At 37.0% G+C, this 17,830-nt stretch overlaps 1 protein-coding gene across 11 annotated transcripts in view; it reads right to left on the bottom strand.

Annotated features, from left to right (window-relative positions):
• ADAM23 (ADAM metallopeptidase domain 23) overlaps nt 1-17,830 on the bottom strand; it is a 197,204-nt gene that overhangs the window by 31,431 nt on the left and 147,943 nt on the right. For 5 of the 11 annotated variants that reach the window (XM_017536899.2, XM_037741495.1, XM_017536901.2 and 2 more), the window contains one exon: nt 6,859-6,949. The exons of 4 other annotated variants lie outside the window; for them this stretch is intronic. In XM_017536899.2, coding sequence (XP_017392388.1) covers nt 6,859-6,949 — 91 coding nt within the window. Of the gene's footprint in view, nt 1-6,858; nt 6,950-10,971; nt 11,063-17,830 lie in introns of those variants that run through there. 2 more of the 11 variants (XM_017536902.2, XM_037741497.1) reach the window with 2 other exon arrangements.

Below are 17,830 nucleotides of genomic sequence, written 5' to 3'. Positions count from 1 at the left end.
GAGAAAAGAAAGAACCAGCAAGACACTACAAGGCAACAATAAAAACTGGTTGCAACCTCCCCATGGTCTGGCTTCATGTGGGGCATCAAGCAAGGGGCTCATGCATTTAGTCTGCATACTGGGCGGGTGCAAGGCTGCTGCCACCGAGGCATCATGCAAAACTGGAGACTGAGGAGTCCCCAGAGCCCTCATTCCCCTGCCCAATGAACTCAGGGCCAGCTGGATACCCTTACAGGCCCTAAGTATCAAAACCATTGCAATGTATTCCTCCTCCCCCGCTAGTAATTCAAAATAAAAACAATACCAAAGCTCAAAATAGGTATAATGGCATGTGCAAAGTTCTTATTTTTCCCAAGATGGTCACTTAGATTGTTCTCTTTTGAAATAACATAAAAGTCTTTAAAGAAAACCTGTCTTTTATTTTTAAAAGTTTACATTAAAACACCTTCATGAGTAACCTAAGCGTGTGACTCATTGGCCTAGCAGGTAACCACTGCAGCAAACACTATTTGCAACAATGCTGTTTACTTTTCATCACCGTTCCCACCCAGCCCTCTTTTAAGTCAATATTCTTGAGAGTGGGCCCTGCCGATGCTACCCAAGAAACTAGTGTGAGACCAAAAGGCAAGCCTCCCACAATGCATCCTCCACCAAGTTAGTTTGCTGAGGAGCACAGGGTCTCCATCTGCCACCTATGTTCATATCCCTGGAAGGCGGAGGGTTTAAGGAGCCACACTCTGTGAGTCAGGAGGAAAAACAGAGGCCGCCTGACCTTGTGAAATGACCCTGAAGGACCAGGGGCCCCAATCTTGTGAGCTAGAGAGTACTGCTAGAACTCAAGATAAATGTTAAAGTTTCCTCAATAAATCTAAATGTAGAGGCAAGGGCAAACCAAGCTAGCACTGTGCATGTAAATAACTATATTGCCCACATCTAAATTCCTTTATTCAACTTTAGGAATGACAGATAAGTAGCCATGTCCAAGGTCATAACATCAACGAAGTCCATTTTTAAATGGAGATAGGAAATTCTATTTCAGGCTGGCACACAGGCAACCTCTGGTGTCCAAAAGCTTGTGTTCTTTATAAAAGTTTGTTTTTGAAGCTTGGGTTGCACCTTTTTACAGAAATATTGTTCTTCAGGATCACTAGGTTCCCAGGTCAGACCGAGAGGCCAAGCCATCCTGCAGAACTATGTATTTTTTTGGAGAAAATGGACTCTGAACACCAATGGGGCATTCCAGGACATTAGCTCTTCCACTGATGTCCCAGCAGGTGGAAGGTGAACTCCTTTAACAAGGGAGGCAACCCCACGATGAAGACAGAGATGAATGTTCCTGAGGCAAGCGGACTGTGAGCGTGTCTCACATACAAACTGTAAAACCACTATGGCCACTGTATGTTGAGACAGGCCTGAATTTCCTCTATGAAAAAAAATTCTTTCAGTTCAATTTAAATGTGAAAATACAACTACTGTGGGTAGGTCCTTGCTGTCTTTCTTCCATAATGGTTTCCTCTGAATACCCTCTGCTCACTAGGATTCTGAAGGTAATTAACTTGCTTATCATAACTTGCAAGGTATTTCTGGATCATTATAAAACACTAACATAATCCATAAAGCTCACGTTGCCACAGCTTTCATAAATTTTTACTACTTCTGAAATAATCTGGCCTTTTGATTACAATATACATTATGCACATAAACAACTACACAAAATTAAAGCAAAACTCTTTGCATAACAGTAATCATCTCTGAGCTGGAAAGTCTTTAGATCTTTCAAGGGCATGTATCCACGGTTATCATATTCTTATTGTTACCTCCTGCGCCCTGGCGAAGTCCCCCTAGCCCAATCCCTCCTAAGCCATCTTACACTGAGCTTACTTCCCTGGGGTGCTGGGGCAGGGAAATGCACTGATCTTCCTGGCCAGCCTGGCACCATGAAAGAGAAAGTGCTTAATACAGTAGTCCCAGGTATTAAGGGAATTAGGCTTCTCATTTTTGGACTGGGGTACACTCATGGAATTCAAAAAAGCAGCAATCTGGTTATACTCCTCATGGAAAGACTAGCCAAATTTAATTCCATTTCTTAATTCTGTAAAAGTCAAAAGACCCCCACAAAAAAGGTATTTACTCTTTTGAGAAAATATAATTAGCAATATTAAGTTCCTTTCAGATTGTATCTGACTTGACATTCAGATAACTTTTTTTTTTTTCTCTTTTTGAGACAGAGTTTCACTCTTGTTGCCCAGGCTGGAGTGCAATGGCGTGGTCTCAGCTCACTGCAACCTCCGCCTCCTGGGTTCAAGGGATTCTCCTGTCTCAGTTTCCTGAGTAGCTGGGATTACAGGTGTGCGCCACCATGTCTGGTTAATTTTTGTATTTTTGGTAGAGACGGGTTTCACCATGTTGGCCAGGCTGGTCTCAAACTCCTGATCTCAGGCAGTCTGTCTACATCAGCCTCCCAAAGTGCTGGGATTACAGGCATGAGCCACCACACCCGGCCTCAGATAACTCCTAACGTTTCTGGCAATAGTCTAGATATAGCTCTTTAAATTTCATTTTGTGTAAGTACATAAATAGCCTTTTCTTTAACATGTCCAGTAAAGTGGGATGTAGGCCAGACCGAATCTCTTAGACCCAGAGTAAGGCTCAGCATGAGCTTCTAACACAAATAACTTCTGAGAGAGAAGAAACCACATATGGTAATTACACAGGGTTATTAATATTAAATTAACAACTTTAATGTAAGGAGTAACTATTCCAGGCCAGTATGGCCACTGTTGAAACCCACGTGGCCACTGAATCTCATGGACAGAGCAAGTAGTGGGAGAGTAAGACGTGATAATGAGGTTCCACAGACTGAGGTGTTACAGTATGGTTGGAATAGCTCAGTGTTCATCCTGTAGTCCTTTCTATTTCAATTGTCAACAAAAGTTGTCACTATTACCTTCATTTCTTTTCCTACCACCATCACCTACTAATGTCCATGTAAATGACCTTGCTCACATCTAAAACCCTACATTCAAGTTTAGGAAATATCAGATAAACAGTCATGTCTAGAGCACTGAAGCCAATTCTGTTCACTTTTAAATGGAGATATGAAATTATCTTTTCATATACTTTTCACCTTTCCTAAGCTTTAGGGGAGATGCTACTAAAGTGATCCTGCTTTTTCTAATGTCCAGTAAAAGCAACAGCTCTAACAGTCAATTCAAGCAGTATTATTATTCATTGTTGGGTAGGTGTCATGGGTCTCCATAAGTCAACCAGGACAAAGGTTTGTCATCTCTGCACCACAGCTCATAACTTTATTGTGTGTGTGGGTGCCGGGGAGGAACAGGAGCACGGGGTGAATGAAAATAAATGCAGATACAGAAGTAGAGCAGATTGGTATGAAACATGCCTATGTTCATTTTTCACAGCATTTCATAGAGAAAATCCTAGACCCTCAATACCTGGGAATCTATAATAGACTAATCATACCCTTAGTAACCTCATACTTCTGGAGTATGAAATTAAGCAAACTTAGCCGGGCACGGTGGCTCACGCCTGTAATCCCAACATTTTGGGAGGCCAAGGTAGGCAGATCACCTGAGGTTGGGAGTTGGAGACCAGTCTGGCCAACATGGAGAAACCCTGTCTCTACTAAAAATACAAAATTAGCTGGGCATGGTGGCATATGGCTGTAATCCCAGCTACTCGGGAGGCTGAGGCAAGAGAATCCCTTGAACCTGGGAGGCGGAGATTGTGGTGAGCCAAGATTGTACCACTGCACTCCAGCCTGCGCAACAAGAGCAAAACTCCAACCCCTCCCCTGCCCCCCAAAAAAAGAAATTAAGTAAAGATACTAAGTTAAATTAAGCAACGTTACTACCCATCACATTACACAATATGTAAGAATATTTTTTTAAAAAATCTACCAAACAAAGCATTTAAAAATTCTTCAGGAAATCCACAACCTTGCTTGTGGAAGCCTTGTTTGCATTAACCAAAGATGTCTGACTCAACTACTCTATTAAAAGGAAGTATGTAATTTAAATTTGTATTATTCTCAAATTATAATAATCTTGACACATCTTTGTTATCAGTTCACACACACAAATGTGCACACATTCACACATGCATGCACACATTTTCATGCTTTTTATCACCTATTTCAGAGGAAATATAGTTTAAGAACTTTAAAGAATGGCAGGCAAGGTCAGGGCTCAGAGCACAGCTGTATTTCTCATTTGTACTTGAGAGGGTCACATACGGTATGATACTTCTATATCTAAATTACTCACTACTACATCTAAAGAAATGTGATATTAGGAAAAGGCAGTATTTTCCCTGAGCAGTTACTATATTTTCCTTCAATCTAAAAGTTGAACTGCCCTCAAATTGTTCAGGTTACTATACCAACTTTTCTTATTGAAATAAAAACCTGGTATCAGGAGGGATTCCCAATAGCAGTATTTAGAACAATCTTTTGTACAAATTATTTTCAACTTCTGATTCTAAAGGAATCTCTTTTCAAACGTTTACATTGAACCCAATGAAACCCAAAGGCTTTCCATTCAACTAGCAAATAATTATACTTACGAATTATCTCCAGGCTAGTAATCTCCAAAACTGACCAAATGGTGGGAAAACCTAAACATTATCATTCAGCACCAAAAGCCTTTTATTACAAGGTAGAAGTTTTATTTAAAGCTGAACACAACCACACAGCTACTACTAAAATTTAAAGCAAATTAAGACTCTCATGTAGCAACCAATAGTTGTTCAGAAGTAGCACATTCTCCAATGTCAACTCCTAAAGTTACATGTTCTGGAATTATTCTTGTTTTTCATCATTTTCTTTGCTTCACCCTATTGTGTGGCTTTCTACACAGTTCTCCCTGAAAGTGATTATTAGAGTTCTAGGGCACAGGAAGGAGCTTTGACTTAGCTCAGCAGTACAGGTCCCTACACAGCAACAACCAGGCAGCAGTCAGCAAAGGCTGTTTCTCATCCCACTAAGTGTTGATTCCCCACCTTTTGTTTTTTGCTCGCGTGATAATGAGATCTCACTCTCTCAGATATAAATAATCTTTACAGGGCCTAATCCACTTATATACACAGTGATAAAGGCTTTTCCATTTTTCCCCAAAGAAACATGCAATTCAAGCTGTGAGCTAGGCCAGGCCACTGTTTTGAGGTCCTGCTACAGAATAGTGTACTCTTCTTTCCAACACTGCAATGATAAATTTGGCATTGCATGTGGCTAGATGGCAAAGATTAGTAATAGACTGTTTTCCAGGCCTTTGAACCCAGGATTTCTTAATGCCAAATGAGGCATAGACCCAGGCATGATCCAAAATTATTTTTCTTGAGGCATACTTATGAAAAAATTCAAGGAAGCATTATAAAATAATAACAGAATATGGCAGTACTATAATGTTCAATGACTTTTTTTGTAGCAGTGGAACACTAAGAAAAGTTTTGCTTGAGTTAGGCCAGCCCAAACAAAAACATATTTCTCGCTAGGTGCCACACGCGTGATTCACTATGGGAGCAATGTACCAAAACAATAACTTTAAGTATGAGTTGCCCATTTTATGTGTGTGTTTTTGAAAACACACTGATGCCAAAACTATTTTACTAAACAAATTCAACTTCATAAATATACCAAGAGAAAAGAAGTATAATTTTATAATACTATTTCAAGTTAAAGGCACTAAAAAACTGTAGGCTTACTCATTAAATCTTAATATCATAACAAATTGGCAGAAAAGGTTTATTTAATAAGCTTCTATTAATAACACTTAAGCTGGCTCAAACTTATTGAATTCAAAATCCCAAATATAAGACTTACAAAGTTTATAATTAGGGCAATTATTCAGATAGTTCAGGGCAAAACCTTCCTTTGCTGAGCAACCAGACGGGGGCAAGGTGGATTTTGAATTTGGGTAATGGTCTTATTTCCACTTAAATTTGTTTCTATAAATCTGGCTGAAACTTAATTTATTACAGGATGTACAGGAGGGCTTATCTACAAATCATAATCATCAAGTCAGTATAGCATGAAAAGGTATAAAAAGTAATTATCCAATGATTCTGGAGTGTAGAAACATCCAAACTGGATAAATCAGGTTTTAAAATTTTGATCACAATTAAGGTTTATTTGTGAATACCTAGTGTGTCTATTTAAACAATCTTAGTTCGGTAATCAGTGTGCCATCCAAGCTAAAAGGTCACTAGGAAAACACACCAAGTCTACCTGTCAGGTCAATATTTAGTCCTTGATTAGAAAATATTAAGTGTCACAAAGCCACATTTTTCAAATTCTGATTTAAAACTAATTCAGCTGGTTGAGAAGTATACAAATTCTGTTTTTATTAAACTATAAAGCTTTTTAAATCACAAAGCTACATATACTATGTTACATATGAAAAATACAAGTAATGATTGCATGATTACTTAGGTTGTAAAAATTTCAAAATATCAGTGGACTATAAACAAGTTTGAAAAAGATACAAGCAATTTACATCCACTTATTTTCAACTACACAGTTTCCTTGATTACCTGTGTATAAATGAATGTATCTCAGAATGCCTGCTCTTACAAGCTGGACTGTCTTCTACTGAAGAGCTTCTTTGTTCTCCTTAAAAATTAGTGTATAAGAATTTCTTCCACATTTCCCACTTGCCTGAAGATGACAGTTGGGGGTCTGTGTTTCTTCTTTTCTAACGCATTTCTGAATAAAAAAGACTTATTTTTTGCAGTTTGACTGATAGAACCTAAACTCTTGTAGCAGGAACTCAAAACTTGGTTATGTAAGCAGAAAAGAGAAGTGCCAGAGCCACTGAGAAGAAGACATGCGGCGTTGCTTACTTAAATCCCCAGCCTGTGCCCCCAAGGACAATAGCTGCTACCAGGATGGCACCAGCGATGGAGCCTATTATGAGATTGGTGGCACTAGGACCTGTGACAAAGGATCATGGGAAGAGAGTCATATGAACCAACCACTTTTGTTACCACAAGGGAAAGGCAGTTAAGCAGTTTCAGGAAGTAAATATCCTGTGTAAAAGATGGCTGAACATTTAAATTGCCTTTATTTACTTAGCTTAATTGTACTTTAAATGCTATGGTGAGCGATTGCTTGGATTTATATGCCTTTAAATCTAATGTTTCTGCACCATTGATAATTAAGTTCCATTAAATTCACCTTTCACAGAATTTGAAGCAAATAGGCCCCATTTGCTGTCTTGGCACATTCTTCTTCTCTTCCCCTTTCCCAGTATCATAAATCAAGTAAGTAAAAGCGAATAGAGAACACCATCGCATTCAGATTAGCTCCATCTAACTGACAAACGGGGACATGGAGGAAAGGAAAAACATTCTGCTACAATGCCCTTCCAAAAAGCACCTAAAAGTGGTCTGAATGCTAACTTTTTAATTCCCCACTTGGAGACAGTTAAAATTTGGCAGTCAGAAGGAAGTCACCAATAAAGATCTGACTTTTGAAGCCTTGCTCTCAAAGATACACTTCTTCATGGTCCTTACAGTGGTAAAGACCAAAATGGGGTTCCAAAGGCAAGATATAAGGAAGCATAACTCTCATTTGGGTAATCTTGGGGAAATGGTAAAAAGATTCCCTAGATTCAGCTGAGAATAGCTTTAAAGTTCCCATTGATTACTAAGAGAGCTTTGAGGCTTAGAGATATAAAAAAGCAGAGAGCCAAAGGACAGCAAGAAAGAAAAGATAAGGTGGCGTTTCTATCGACTGTTAAGAGCTAATCCATATTCAAGTAACTCCTGTCCACTCGCTCATTCCTCTCCTTAAGCTCAGCATTTTAAAATCTAAGCAATGTTAAACCTAGTATAATAATTATTTTAAATATCACATCCTTCAGGATGCTAATATGCAGGTATAGTGTCCCCTAACAACAAAATACTTTCAGTCCTATCTATCCCTGCTCCAGGAATCACAAAGCTAGTATCACTAGTTTCTCTAAAATCCTCAAATTTTGTGTATACATTCATTTCTGTGTAAAAATTCTCTTTTCTGCTCACATCAGTGCCAACTGTGTACATAAATGGATGCCACTTTTGGCAGCACTCAAATTGCATGCACAATGTGTTTTTACTCGGAGATCACCCAGGGCTTGGTGGGCAGGTAGAGGACAGCTGCAAAGGGGTGCAGGTCTCTTCAGGCTCCTGGGCTTGTGACATGCTCTTAAGGCTAACCACTGACCGTCTAGAGAATGAATCTCAGTTGCCTTTAGTGACACACCAATAATAATAATAATGAGAGCCATAAAAATGGTTTAGCTACTGTATTGTGTACTTACTATGTGCCGGACACAGTTCTGAGCACTTAACATATAGTATCTCATTTGATCTTTACAAAAATCATATGAGGTGGGAACTATGACTATCATTGTTTAATAGATGAGGAAACAGAGTCTTCTAGAAGTTAGTGAGTGGTAACAGCAAGATTTGAACACAGATTGTTTGACTCTAAAACATATCCTATAAATCAAGGGTCAGCAAACCAGAGCCCACAGATGAAATCTGGCTACACTGTCTGTTTTTGCAAAAAAGTTTTATTGGAACACAGCCATGCACATTCATTTACATATTGTTTATGGCTGCTTTCATGCTAAGATAGCACCATTGAGAAGCTGTGATAGGCAACAACCCTGTAGGCTGAAAGCCAAAACTATTTACCATCTGGCCCTTTACAGAAAGATTGCTAACCTCTGTTTTAATGAAACTTTATTCCATTTACATGTATTTCCTCCCCACATTTCAACAGAGAATCAAATTTCAAAACAATCATTAAAAAACATATAACCATGTACATACCCTAGGCTTTGGATATAATTTGTACTTCGTTAGCTTCAGAAAACATAGGCTAGGATTAGAATCAATATGTAACTCATGAAAAATGATTCCTGACTTACAAACTAAGGAGCAGAAATCAAACAAAAAAACAAAAAACAAAAAAAAACACCTCCTGCCCATGGAATTCCTAGCCACTGAATGAACATTATCAGTTAAACTAAAAAATGTTAAGACAATCTATATTGTACTATATTATTTTTTAAAAGCTATATTTACTTCTTGAGCAATTATGCTAAAACTTGGAATTTGAAGGAAAAAAGTCAGTAAGCTAATAGACAACTGGTGCTCATAAACCAAAAATAACAAATCCGTCTTTAGAAAAAATATATATACACTTACACAGACTTACCTGTCACAATTAGAAATAGTCACAAACGAACAAAACTGTAAATGACTGATGCAAACGAATGCTGGTAACAAGGACTATGTTTTACAACAAAGGCCTCTTTGATGTTGCCTATCTCTAAGACTTAAAGGAAGGATTATTAAAATTGATCCTTTCAATTAGTACATTTAAGGATACCAAAATTACAGCCAATCTATAATGTTAAAAAATGCATTTGGGATGATTTTCAGAAAACTACCATTTGTCAAGGAGGAATTTCACATAAACACATGCATGGAACTGGTCCTGAAAAAGGAACGTTTCTCCTATATATAATCCAGTCAACAGATCCAAGGGGAAATTTTACAGGACAAAGTTCTTGTCTCTAAATATTTTTATCTCTGTTATGGTCTTTGTTATCTAATACATAGGAGAAACAAAATCTCTTTTCTAGTATGTCTAGATTCCCCTGTGCTAACCAGCTTCACAGTCCATAGTGATGAGATGTGAGTTAAGATCTAAGTCTGGTCGAAGTCCTTGAATCAAGGAGGAAGAAGGCGCGTGTCGTCTTCAACACAGGTGTGAACTATGAACCTGCTTCCTCTTGATGCTATTTTGGTGCCTGGGTCTCCCAATTCCAGTAGGTAAGAGGAGCACCCATTTGTTCTAACCAATGGGACTAAAGAAAAACATGTCTGATATTCACAATAAGCCCATGATTTGGGGGTGGCTGAGTAAAAGGTATCTAGTGATTCCTGAAGATACTGGTAATTCATTCCTGGGCCACTTTGAAGTGTTACCACCACCACAGTAGTTAGAAAAGACGGTGTAAAGGACTACATTTGTCATTCTTAAACATTCTTTTTCTAATTAGAGAGAGAAGAAAAAAAATCATGATAATCTTTTAACCTACAGATTAGCAACCTCAGGAAGCAGAGTCTCATGGAGAACTAACAGCTATTCTGAGGATGTGGATCAACTACAGAGCACCCTAAATCAAAGCATCAGGGTAAGATGCTTTGATTAAGGGTGCTATGTCTGTGACAGCTTAATGGGCAAGTGGCACACAATATATTTATTTACACTTTGGCTACTTTGAAGACCAACCCACCAGGTGATTTGCAGATGTTTGCTTATGTTTATACAGGTTTGGATTAAATATTTTTTCATTCTTAAGGCTCCTTGCTTCCAAATATTTATGTAGACTTCAATTTTGAAGTATTAACCTATTTTATAGGAAAAATAGGAAGGCACTATGCTAAATATCTTCTTTTTAAAAAATTAAGCTGCAGCCTTCTATATCATTCTAAAGAAATGAAGAAAACAGTAGCTATCATTTTTATTATCTTTAAAAAGTGCTATTAACTATTGATAATTCCTAGTTATATATGTAAATTTGACTGGCAAAGATTAACTTTATTATAAGAATCCTGAGAAAACACACACATAAAAGTATTTTTGCCAATAAAGTCTGTATTTTAAAATTACTTTTACAAAGTGGAGGAGCAATGGAAGTACTGGGACTATTGCCTGAATTGTGAAGATATCGGAAGCACACCCAGTGTTATGTTATGCCCCACATTGTTCCAGACAGGAGAAGGTTCTACAGGACACAAGAAAAACACAGGACACAAGCAACATCCAGGTCACACCACAAAGTACACTACCACGGGAAACACAGTCAACAGGACGAGACACGGAGTCAGGTACAGGCATCACCTCACACACCAGGCACCACACAGAAACAGTCTGAAACTGGCAAGGATGCTTACTCTATTCCCCACCCTGTTCCTCCAAAAATCACCCCCAGGGCCAGAATGGTGCCAGCCACGGCCCCTATTAGCCTGCTTGTGGCCATATTCACTGTGTGGAGGGAAAATGGAGATTTTTTAACAAAGGAAATTACACAGTAATTTCACTAACATACAGAATAATCTATCCAGGACATGCTTTAAAGTCAGCTAAATACTGAATTATTTTGCTATAGATTTGAAATTAAGATCTATATATACATTGAAGGTATTTGAGGATAACTGTGAATTTGCCTTCAAACTCTACACACCCTACTTTTAAAAAACATAGTATCTTATACATACTTATAAACACATAAATAATTCAATTTCAGTTATAGTTCCTACCAGATGTGAGGTAAAATTTAAAATTTAAATTGTGTAACAGCAAATCTGTATTTTAATTACAAAAGTAATGAACCATTAGTAATTGTTTATAATATTTTCAAACTGTTAAATATACCTAAGAAGCTACATCTTTTCAAAATTCAGAATATATCATTCAGTTTTGTGAGCATCCTTAGAAATTCAAGACAGAATAGCTTTAAAATTAAATACATGTTAACCTGGGAATTTATTGAAAAGTATATTTCAAATAACTCTGCAATGTTTGGATTTCTATCACAGTATTTGGACGTTTTGTTTTTTGTTTAATCATCACCAGTGTATAAACTACGCACTGATAGAAAGTTAGGCTCTCTGGGAAACCGTATTAATTGCTTCAGACTACCAAGTGGTAGATGACTACCAGAGTGAGACTCTGAATAACTTTATATCACTGGTTCTGTGCACAGCTTTCCTAACCTGGAAAATGGGTCTGGAATGAGTGCAGGTCCCCAAGGTTCCCTCTACAAAGGCAAAATGAAGTTTAGTATTAAAGTAGGAAAATACATTGTTTGCAGTTGTGTGTCTGTGCCTGTGTGCACACAAGTGTGTGGACATATATACACGTTATCTCATATTTCTATAGGAATCAAAAGGACTGGCTTCAAATCACCTTTCCCATGGAAACAGAGATTAGCTTCAACAAGGCTAAGCTTCACACGTGTTGGTGCTCTGAGACAGTGAAACAAAACAAAGACCCACGACTCAAAGCCACCATTTTTTAAGCATTACTGTTGGACTCACTGACCTTTTTAGCTAAATATTCTCCCAAAGGAAGAGAGAATCTTGGATTTCTAACCTTGTTAAGCAACTGTATACTACTTCTTCTTATCAAAGGATAATAATGTGAGGGAGAAATTCTGGTTTTATCATTGGCGAAGCACAACCTGCATTCTTAAAAAACAAAAAAAAGATGGGGACACAACAGAGAACAGAGAAAGTTCCCTGAGAGTGTTGAGGGCTAAGGAAAGAAGACCAGCATTGACGGTGGCAGCAATGTTTCCTCAATATGACAATGCATTAGAATGCAAAACTACCTGAACTACTCTGATTTTCAAGTTATAGAGGCAAATACTGGGATTAAAATGTATTCCAAATATAAAGCCCCATTTTAATAAAGACCTTAGAAAACTCTTGCTTTCAGAATACTAAATTAACAAGTATACATTATTTTATAACTTTTTTTTTTTGGTTAAGTTTTAGGCATTGGTTCTCAGAGCTGCAATTCATGGGAGTCCTATGACTTCTGCAATTTTTATATAAGCCACGTATGCTAAATAATAGAAAGAAACCCTCTCCCATAAATTGTGATACTAAATGAGTGTTAATTTTTAGAAATTATAAGAACTACATGAAAGATAAAAATTTTAAAAGACTTTAGTCTTTGCTATGGATACAATTTCTCACTGCAGAAACAAGACAATTAGGCAACCCATCAGGTAGGTTTTAGAAATACAACCTGAGGAACAAGACATTTCTACAGAGGCTTCAAATGGGTATTCAATATAAACAGATACAGTCTGTAATCTCCAATAAGAAAGACTAATTACCTCTACATTCTTAACTGGTAAGTACTCTTAACGCTAAAGCAAGGTAAAAGTGGGGAAAAAGGCTTTTTAAAAAGCATCCCTACCCTCCCTGTTCTCTCTCCCTCCCACTACTTTGAGTTGCACAGTATCCTGCAAATACATGTAAAGTGCCATTTGATTCTTTGTCATTATACCGAACATGGTTACCTCTTAAAGAAATGACTTAACCTAGACCTAGCAGAGATTTTCTTTTTGTCTATCCTGCTTTGCTTTTGTTCTCTTCCTTTAGAGAGTGCTGAACTTTGTTTTGGCAAGTAGTAAAGTTACTTGTGCATCAGCTTGACGTAAATTAACTGAGTAGCTCAAAGGTGGGTGGATTTTTACAGGGAACATACTTGAAAATGAAGGTTGCAGCTGGTTTTCATGGCTACAAAGAATTTATCTCATTGAAAAAAATTCTACTTCTATACTAATTTATCCATTCTTTAAGGTATGCATTAATTCACGTATTCATTACCTATTAAATACCTTTTTCTGTTCGAGGAACTATGCTGGATGCACAATGATATATCTTATTCTCTTTCTCATCTTACCAAACCTGGAGATGGAACTGTTAAAGCTTCTAGTTGACAACAAATCCTTGTACTAGGAACTTAACTTTGCTCCCTAACTCTTTGACACACTTACCTTTCAGTATAATGTGTTTGTGGAATCTGTTTATTACCTAACAGTATGTTTTCATTTTTGTTTACTTGCTTAAATTTCCATTACTTGTTGGTTTATTATTATTTTTAGTCTTGGTCCCTGCTATCTAGGTTTACTTGTGCTAAAAGAATTTTTGATAAGTATAAAATATCAAAAACTATAAATTTTCTCCTTTTCTTAAGATTTTCTATTTTATATGTAGAATTTCTTTATAGACAAGTCATGCTTCAGACATTTTGAAAATGTGCTGTTTTGAAATTGAGTGGCTTTTCTTCCCCCTTATTTTTAGAGAGTTTCTCAAATAAGAAGGTGCATTATTTCCTCCACGTGATTCCAAAGGGGGTTAAAATCTTGTAACCTTTAATACTTCACAGGCAGGAGGCATCAAAGTCATCATTTGCACTACATGGACTTTCTTCAGGGATTTATTATTCCACTACAATTCGAGATTAGAAAAGTAAGTACTAAATAAACTCTTTATACATTAGTGTATAATATTGGTATGTAGCTCCATATTTCAAGATGTTATACATAACAATCAGACCTCCTTCCTCTTTTCCATAAAAGGAAAAACTTAAGTTCATTTTTAGCTACAAGGACAAATGACTAAAAGGATGCAAAATAAATAATTTCATGTAAGAATATATTTCAGTGTATGCTGTCAATGAAAATACAGTTTTTCTGAACTGAAACAAAATAAATTAACAGTTACTAAAAAAATTTTTTAACTTGGTATATCCTTGGGTTATTGATAAGGCCATTGTTATTTGAGAAAAATACACAGGTAACACATAATCATACATGAGCATAATCATATATGATAAGGATAACTTCTCATATCTAATCATCTAAACTATAAAATCAAAGATTTGTGCACTGACAAAGACAGTTGCCAAAAGGATATACTGCAAAAGGTAAACATAAACACTAAATACTCCTCAAGGTTAATACCTTAGAAAGTAAGACTTCAAAACTATTGTTTTAAAAATACTAAATGCTAATAATGTAATACTTCCTTTCTTATCTAATTCCATAAAAAGCACCATTGACAAGTAATGGATCAGCTAATAAGCTTGATTACTACCTGTTTCGCTTCTACTTACTATTGTGCTATAAAAACTAATAGAATAACTTAATATTCAACTTTTTTTTTTTTTTTGAGACAGGGTCTTACTCTGTTTTTCAGGCTGGAGTGCAGTGGTGTGATCTTGGCTCACTACAACCTCAGCTCCACGGGATTAGGTGAACCTCCCAGTTCAGCCTCCCAAGTAGCTGGGACTACAGACACACGCCACCACACCTGGCTAATTTTTTAATTTTTTTGTAGAGGTGGGGTTTTGCCATGTTGCTCAGGCTGGTCTGGAACTCCTGGGCTCAAGCAATTAGCCACCTCAGCCTCCCAAAGTGTTGGGATCACAGGCGTGAGCCACTGTGCCTAGTCCCATTATTCAATTTCCAAAGAGGAGTGTGGAATAACAGAAAAAAGTATTTGGCTCAAGATAAGGTGATTATGTTATATTCTTGGCTCACTGTTAACCCTGAAAACTAACTTACTTTTCTCATTTGTGAAACAACAAATCTTGACTGAATTTTTATCTCTGATTTGATGCGTGTGGTTGTGATAAAAAGGTGTGACCAAAGCTTCCCAGGAATAATATCTCTGTGCATACATATCACTGAAAACATTAGCTATGTCCCAGTTTCTCTTCTTTCTTATAATGGTGATGTAAACTATCAAATGAGAACAGTTCCACTGTATTCTACAGTAAGCACCTTGAGAAAGTGTCTACATACAGACAATAATTAGGGTACTTGATGTGGATCCCCCTATAACAGGAGGGAATTCTAGGTCTTTTAAACAGAGTTAAAATACATTCTGACCTTGTAGAACAAAGCAAAATAATTTTCTATAATTATTTCAGTGGAAATAAGTTGAGAGAAGGACTAGGCTTACAAAATAAAAAAAATTAAAAATGAAATTAAAAAGAATTTTTGTATGTGAAATAAACAACAATGTAGAAAAAAAATGAATAAAGTACCATGTAACAAAAATCTTTTTAAAAAAATCCTTGCTCACATGGTTTGTGCACCGAGATTCTATTTCTTATCTTTCAACAGTTTGGTTTGAGAAGCTGGAGTGAATAATACAGCATGTCTTAAATTATGGGTCCACAGCAGACAACTGTAGCAGTACAGGGTGACTACAGTGGCAGTGCTTTCAGGTATGTTTCCAGTCCCCACACATAAGGAGAGGTTGAATTACCTATTCTTCCAGGAACTTATAGTTAAAAGAAATATCCAAAACATGTCAGTTCATTTCTGATATTCTCAATGAAGTCACAGAATTCGCCTTTATTTTTACCGATTTGGTCTTGATCCAAAGGGCAGTTGGGTACAATTTATCTTTTATGCCCATGTTCATGATTTAAAAAGGCCATATTTTCATTATGTTTCTTGAATTTTTTTTTCTCTATAATGGAAGCACATGGAAATTAAATAAAACTAAGTACTTTTCATACTCTCTTCCTCTCTTCCTGCACCTATACAGAAAACCTTCATCTATGGATATGATTGGCCACTGTGGGTGGTGCCCATTATAAATGGCAAGCATTTGGGGAGGGTCCAAACACTGTGCTCAATCAGGCAAGTGACAACCAAACCAGCTGGATCATGAGAAAAAAGATACAACATGCAGTTTTTGAGAAAAATCTTAGTGTCTCACACACTGCTGAGCTTACAGTCAGTAAAGAACTGATTGTTTTAATAACTTGAGTCCATTACCTATTATTCTTTGGCAAGGCAACAAAACAAATGAATATGGATAAAGTGAAAAGTGGCACTAGCATGCAGCATCTCATTTCCTTTACATATTTTGAAAGAGAAGAGTGTAATATTTATGGAGTGTCTGTGTGCCAAGCATATGTTATCTTTTAAGTAGTAGACAGTCAACAAATATTTGCTAACTGAATTAAAAGTTAAGCACATAATTTCTCACTTGGAATCTTCCTGTAATGTCACAATTAAAAATAAAAATAATAAAGTCTACATAAAGTTTTAACATTTTAAAATTTCTGTTTTACCAGTATATTAATAGATTTTTTAATAGAGGCTAAAAAGATACAGCTAGCCATTATAGATAAAAGCCATTATTTTACTAGTATGAAAATTGCTTAATTTTCTGGAAAGCTAAACATTTATAAAAATAACTAATTCATTTATTTCAATTAATGTCTTATTTTCAATTTAATCAAAATTATTAGAGATTCATGAGGTTTTCAATAATTTTAGAACCAATGGATATCTTTACTATGACTCTATTGTCTTCATTAAGAATGACAAAAGAAACATGAAACAGGAAAGAAGCACACCAGAAGGCTTATCTCTCGCTTTTATTATTTTTTTTTGAGACGGAGTTTTGCTCTGTCACCCAGGCTGGAGTACAATGGCACGATCTCAGCTCACTGTAACTTCCACCTCCCAGCTTCATGCAATTCTGCCTCAGCCTCCTGAGTAGCTGGGATTACAGGCACCCACCACAATGCCCAGCTAATTTTTGCATTTTTAGTAGAGATGGGGTTTCACCATGTTGGTCAAGCTGGTCTTGAACTCCTGACCTCAGGTGATCCACTTGCCTGGGCCTCTCAAAATGCTGGGATAACAGGCATGAGTCACTGTGCCTGGCCTCTTTTTAGTAGGGGTGGGTGGAGGAGGGAGACAGTGTCTTACTTTATCACCCAGGATAGAATGCAGTGGCACCATCTTGGCTCACTGCAACCTCTGCCTCCTGGGTTCAAGTAATTCTCGTGCTTCAGCTTCCCAAGTAGCTGGGATTCCAGGCATATGCCACCACGTCCAGCTAGTTTTTGTATTTTTAGTAGAGACAAGGTTTCACTATGTTGGCCAGGCTGTTCTCAAACTCCTGACCTCAGGTGATCCACCTGCCCTCGGCTTCCCAAAGTTCTTGGATTATAGGCATGAGCCACTGCACCAGGCCCAAGAATGTTTATCTTGAGCAGCTCTGAGTTTTAATATTTTCTGTATTTTCAAATTTTTCTACAATAACTATGTATTACTTGAAGGATCAAAAAAGGTTTTTTTTAGATAATGTGGCATACCACCACATTAAATGAAGAAAACAAAGCAAAACAAAACAAAAAGGAGCTGTGTATACTCTTTCTCTAGAATGTAGCTTTGTTTACATAATCCCTCCAAAGTGTTTTAGG

The sequence above is a fragment of the Cebus imitator genome, unplaced genomic scaffold (genome assembly GCF_001604975.1).
Source record: "Cebus imitator isolate Cc_AM_T3 unplaced genomic scaffold, Cebus_imitator-1.0 Scaffold101, whole genome shotgun sequence".
In the NCBI taxonomy this organism is placed as follows: domain Eukaryota; kingdom Metazoa; phylum Chordata; class Mammalia; order Primates; family Cebidae; genus Cebus; species Cebus imitator.
This window is presented reverse-complemented; position numbering and strand designations above follow the sequence as displayed.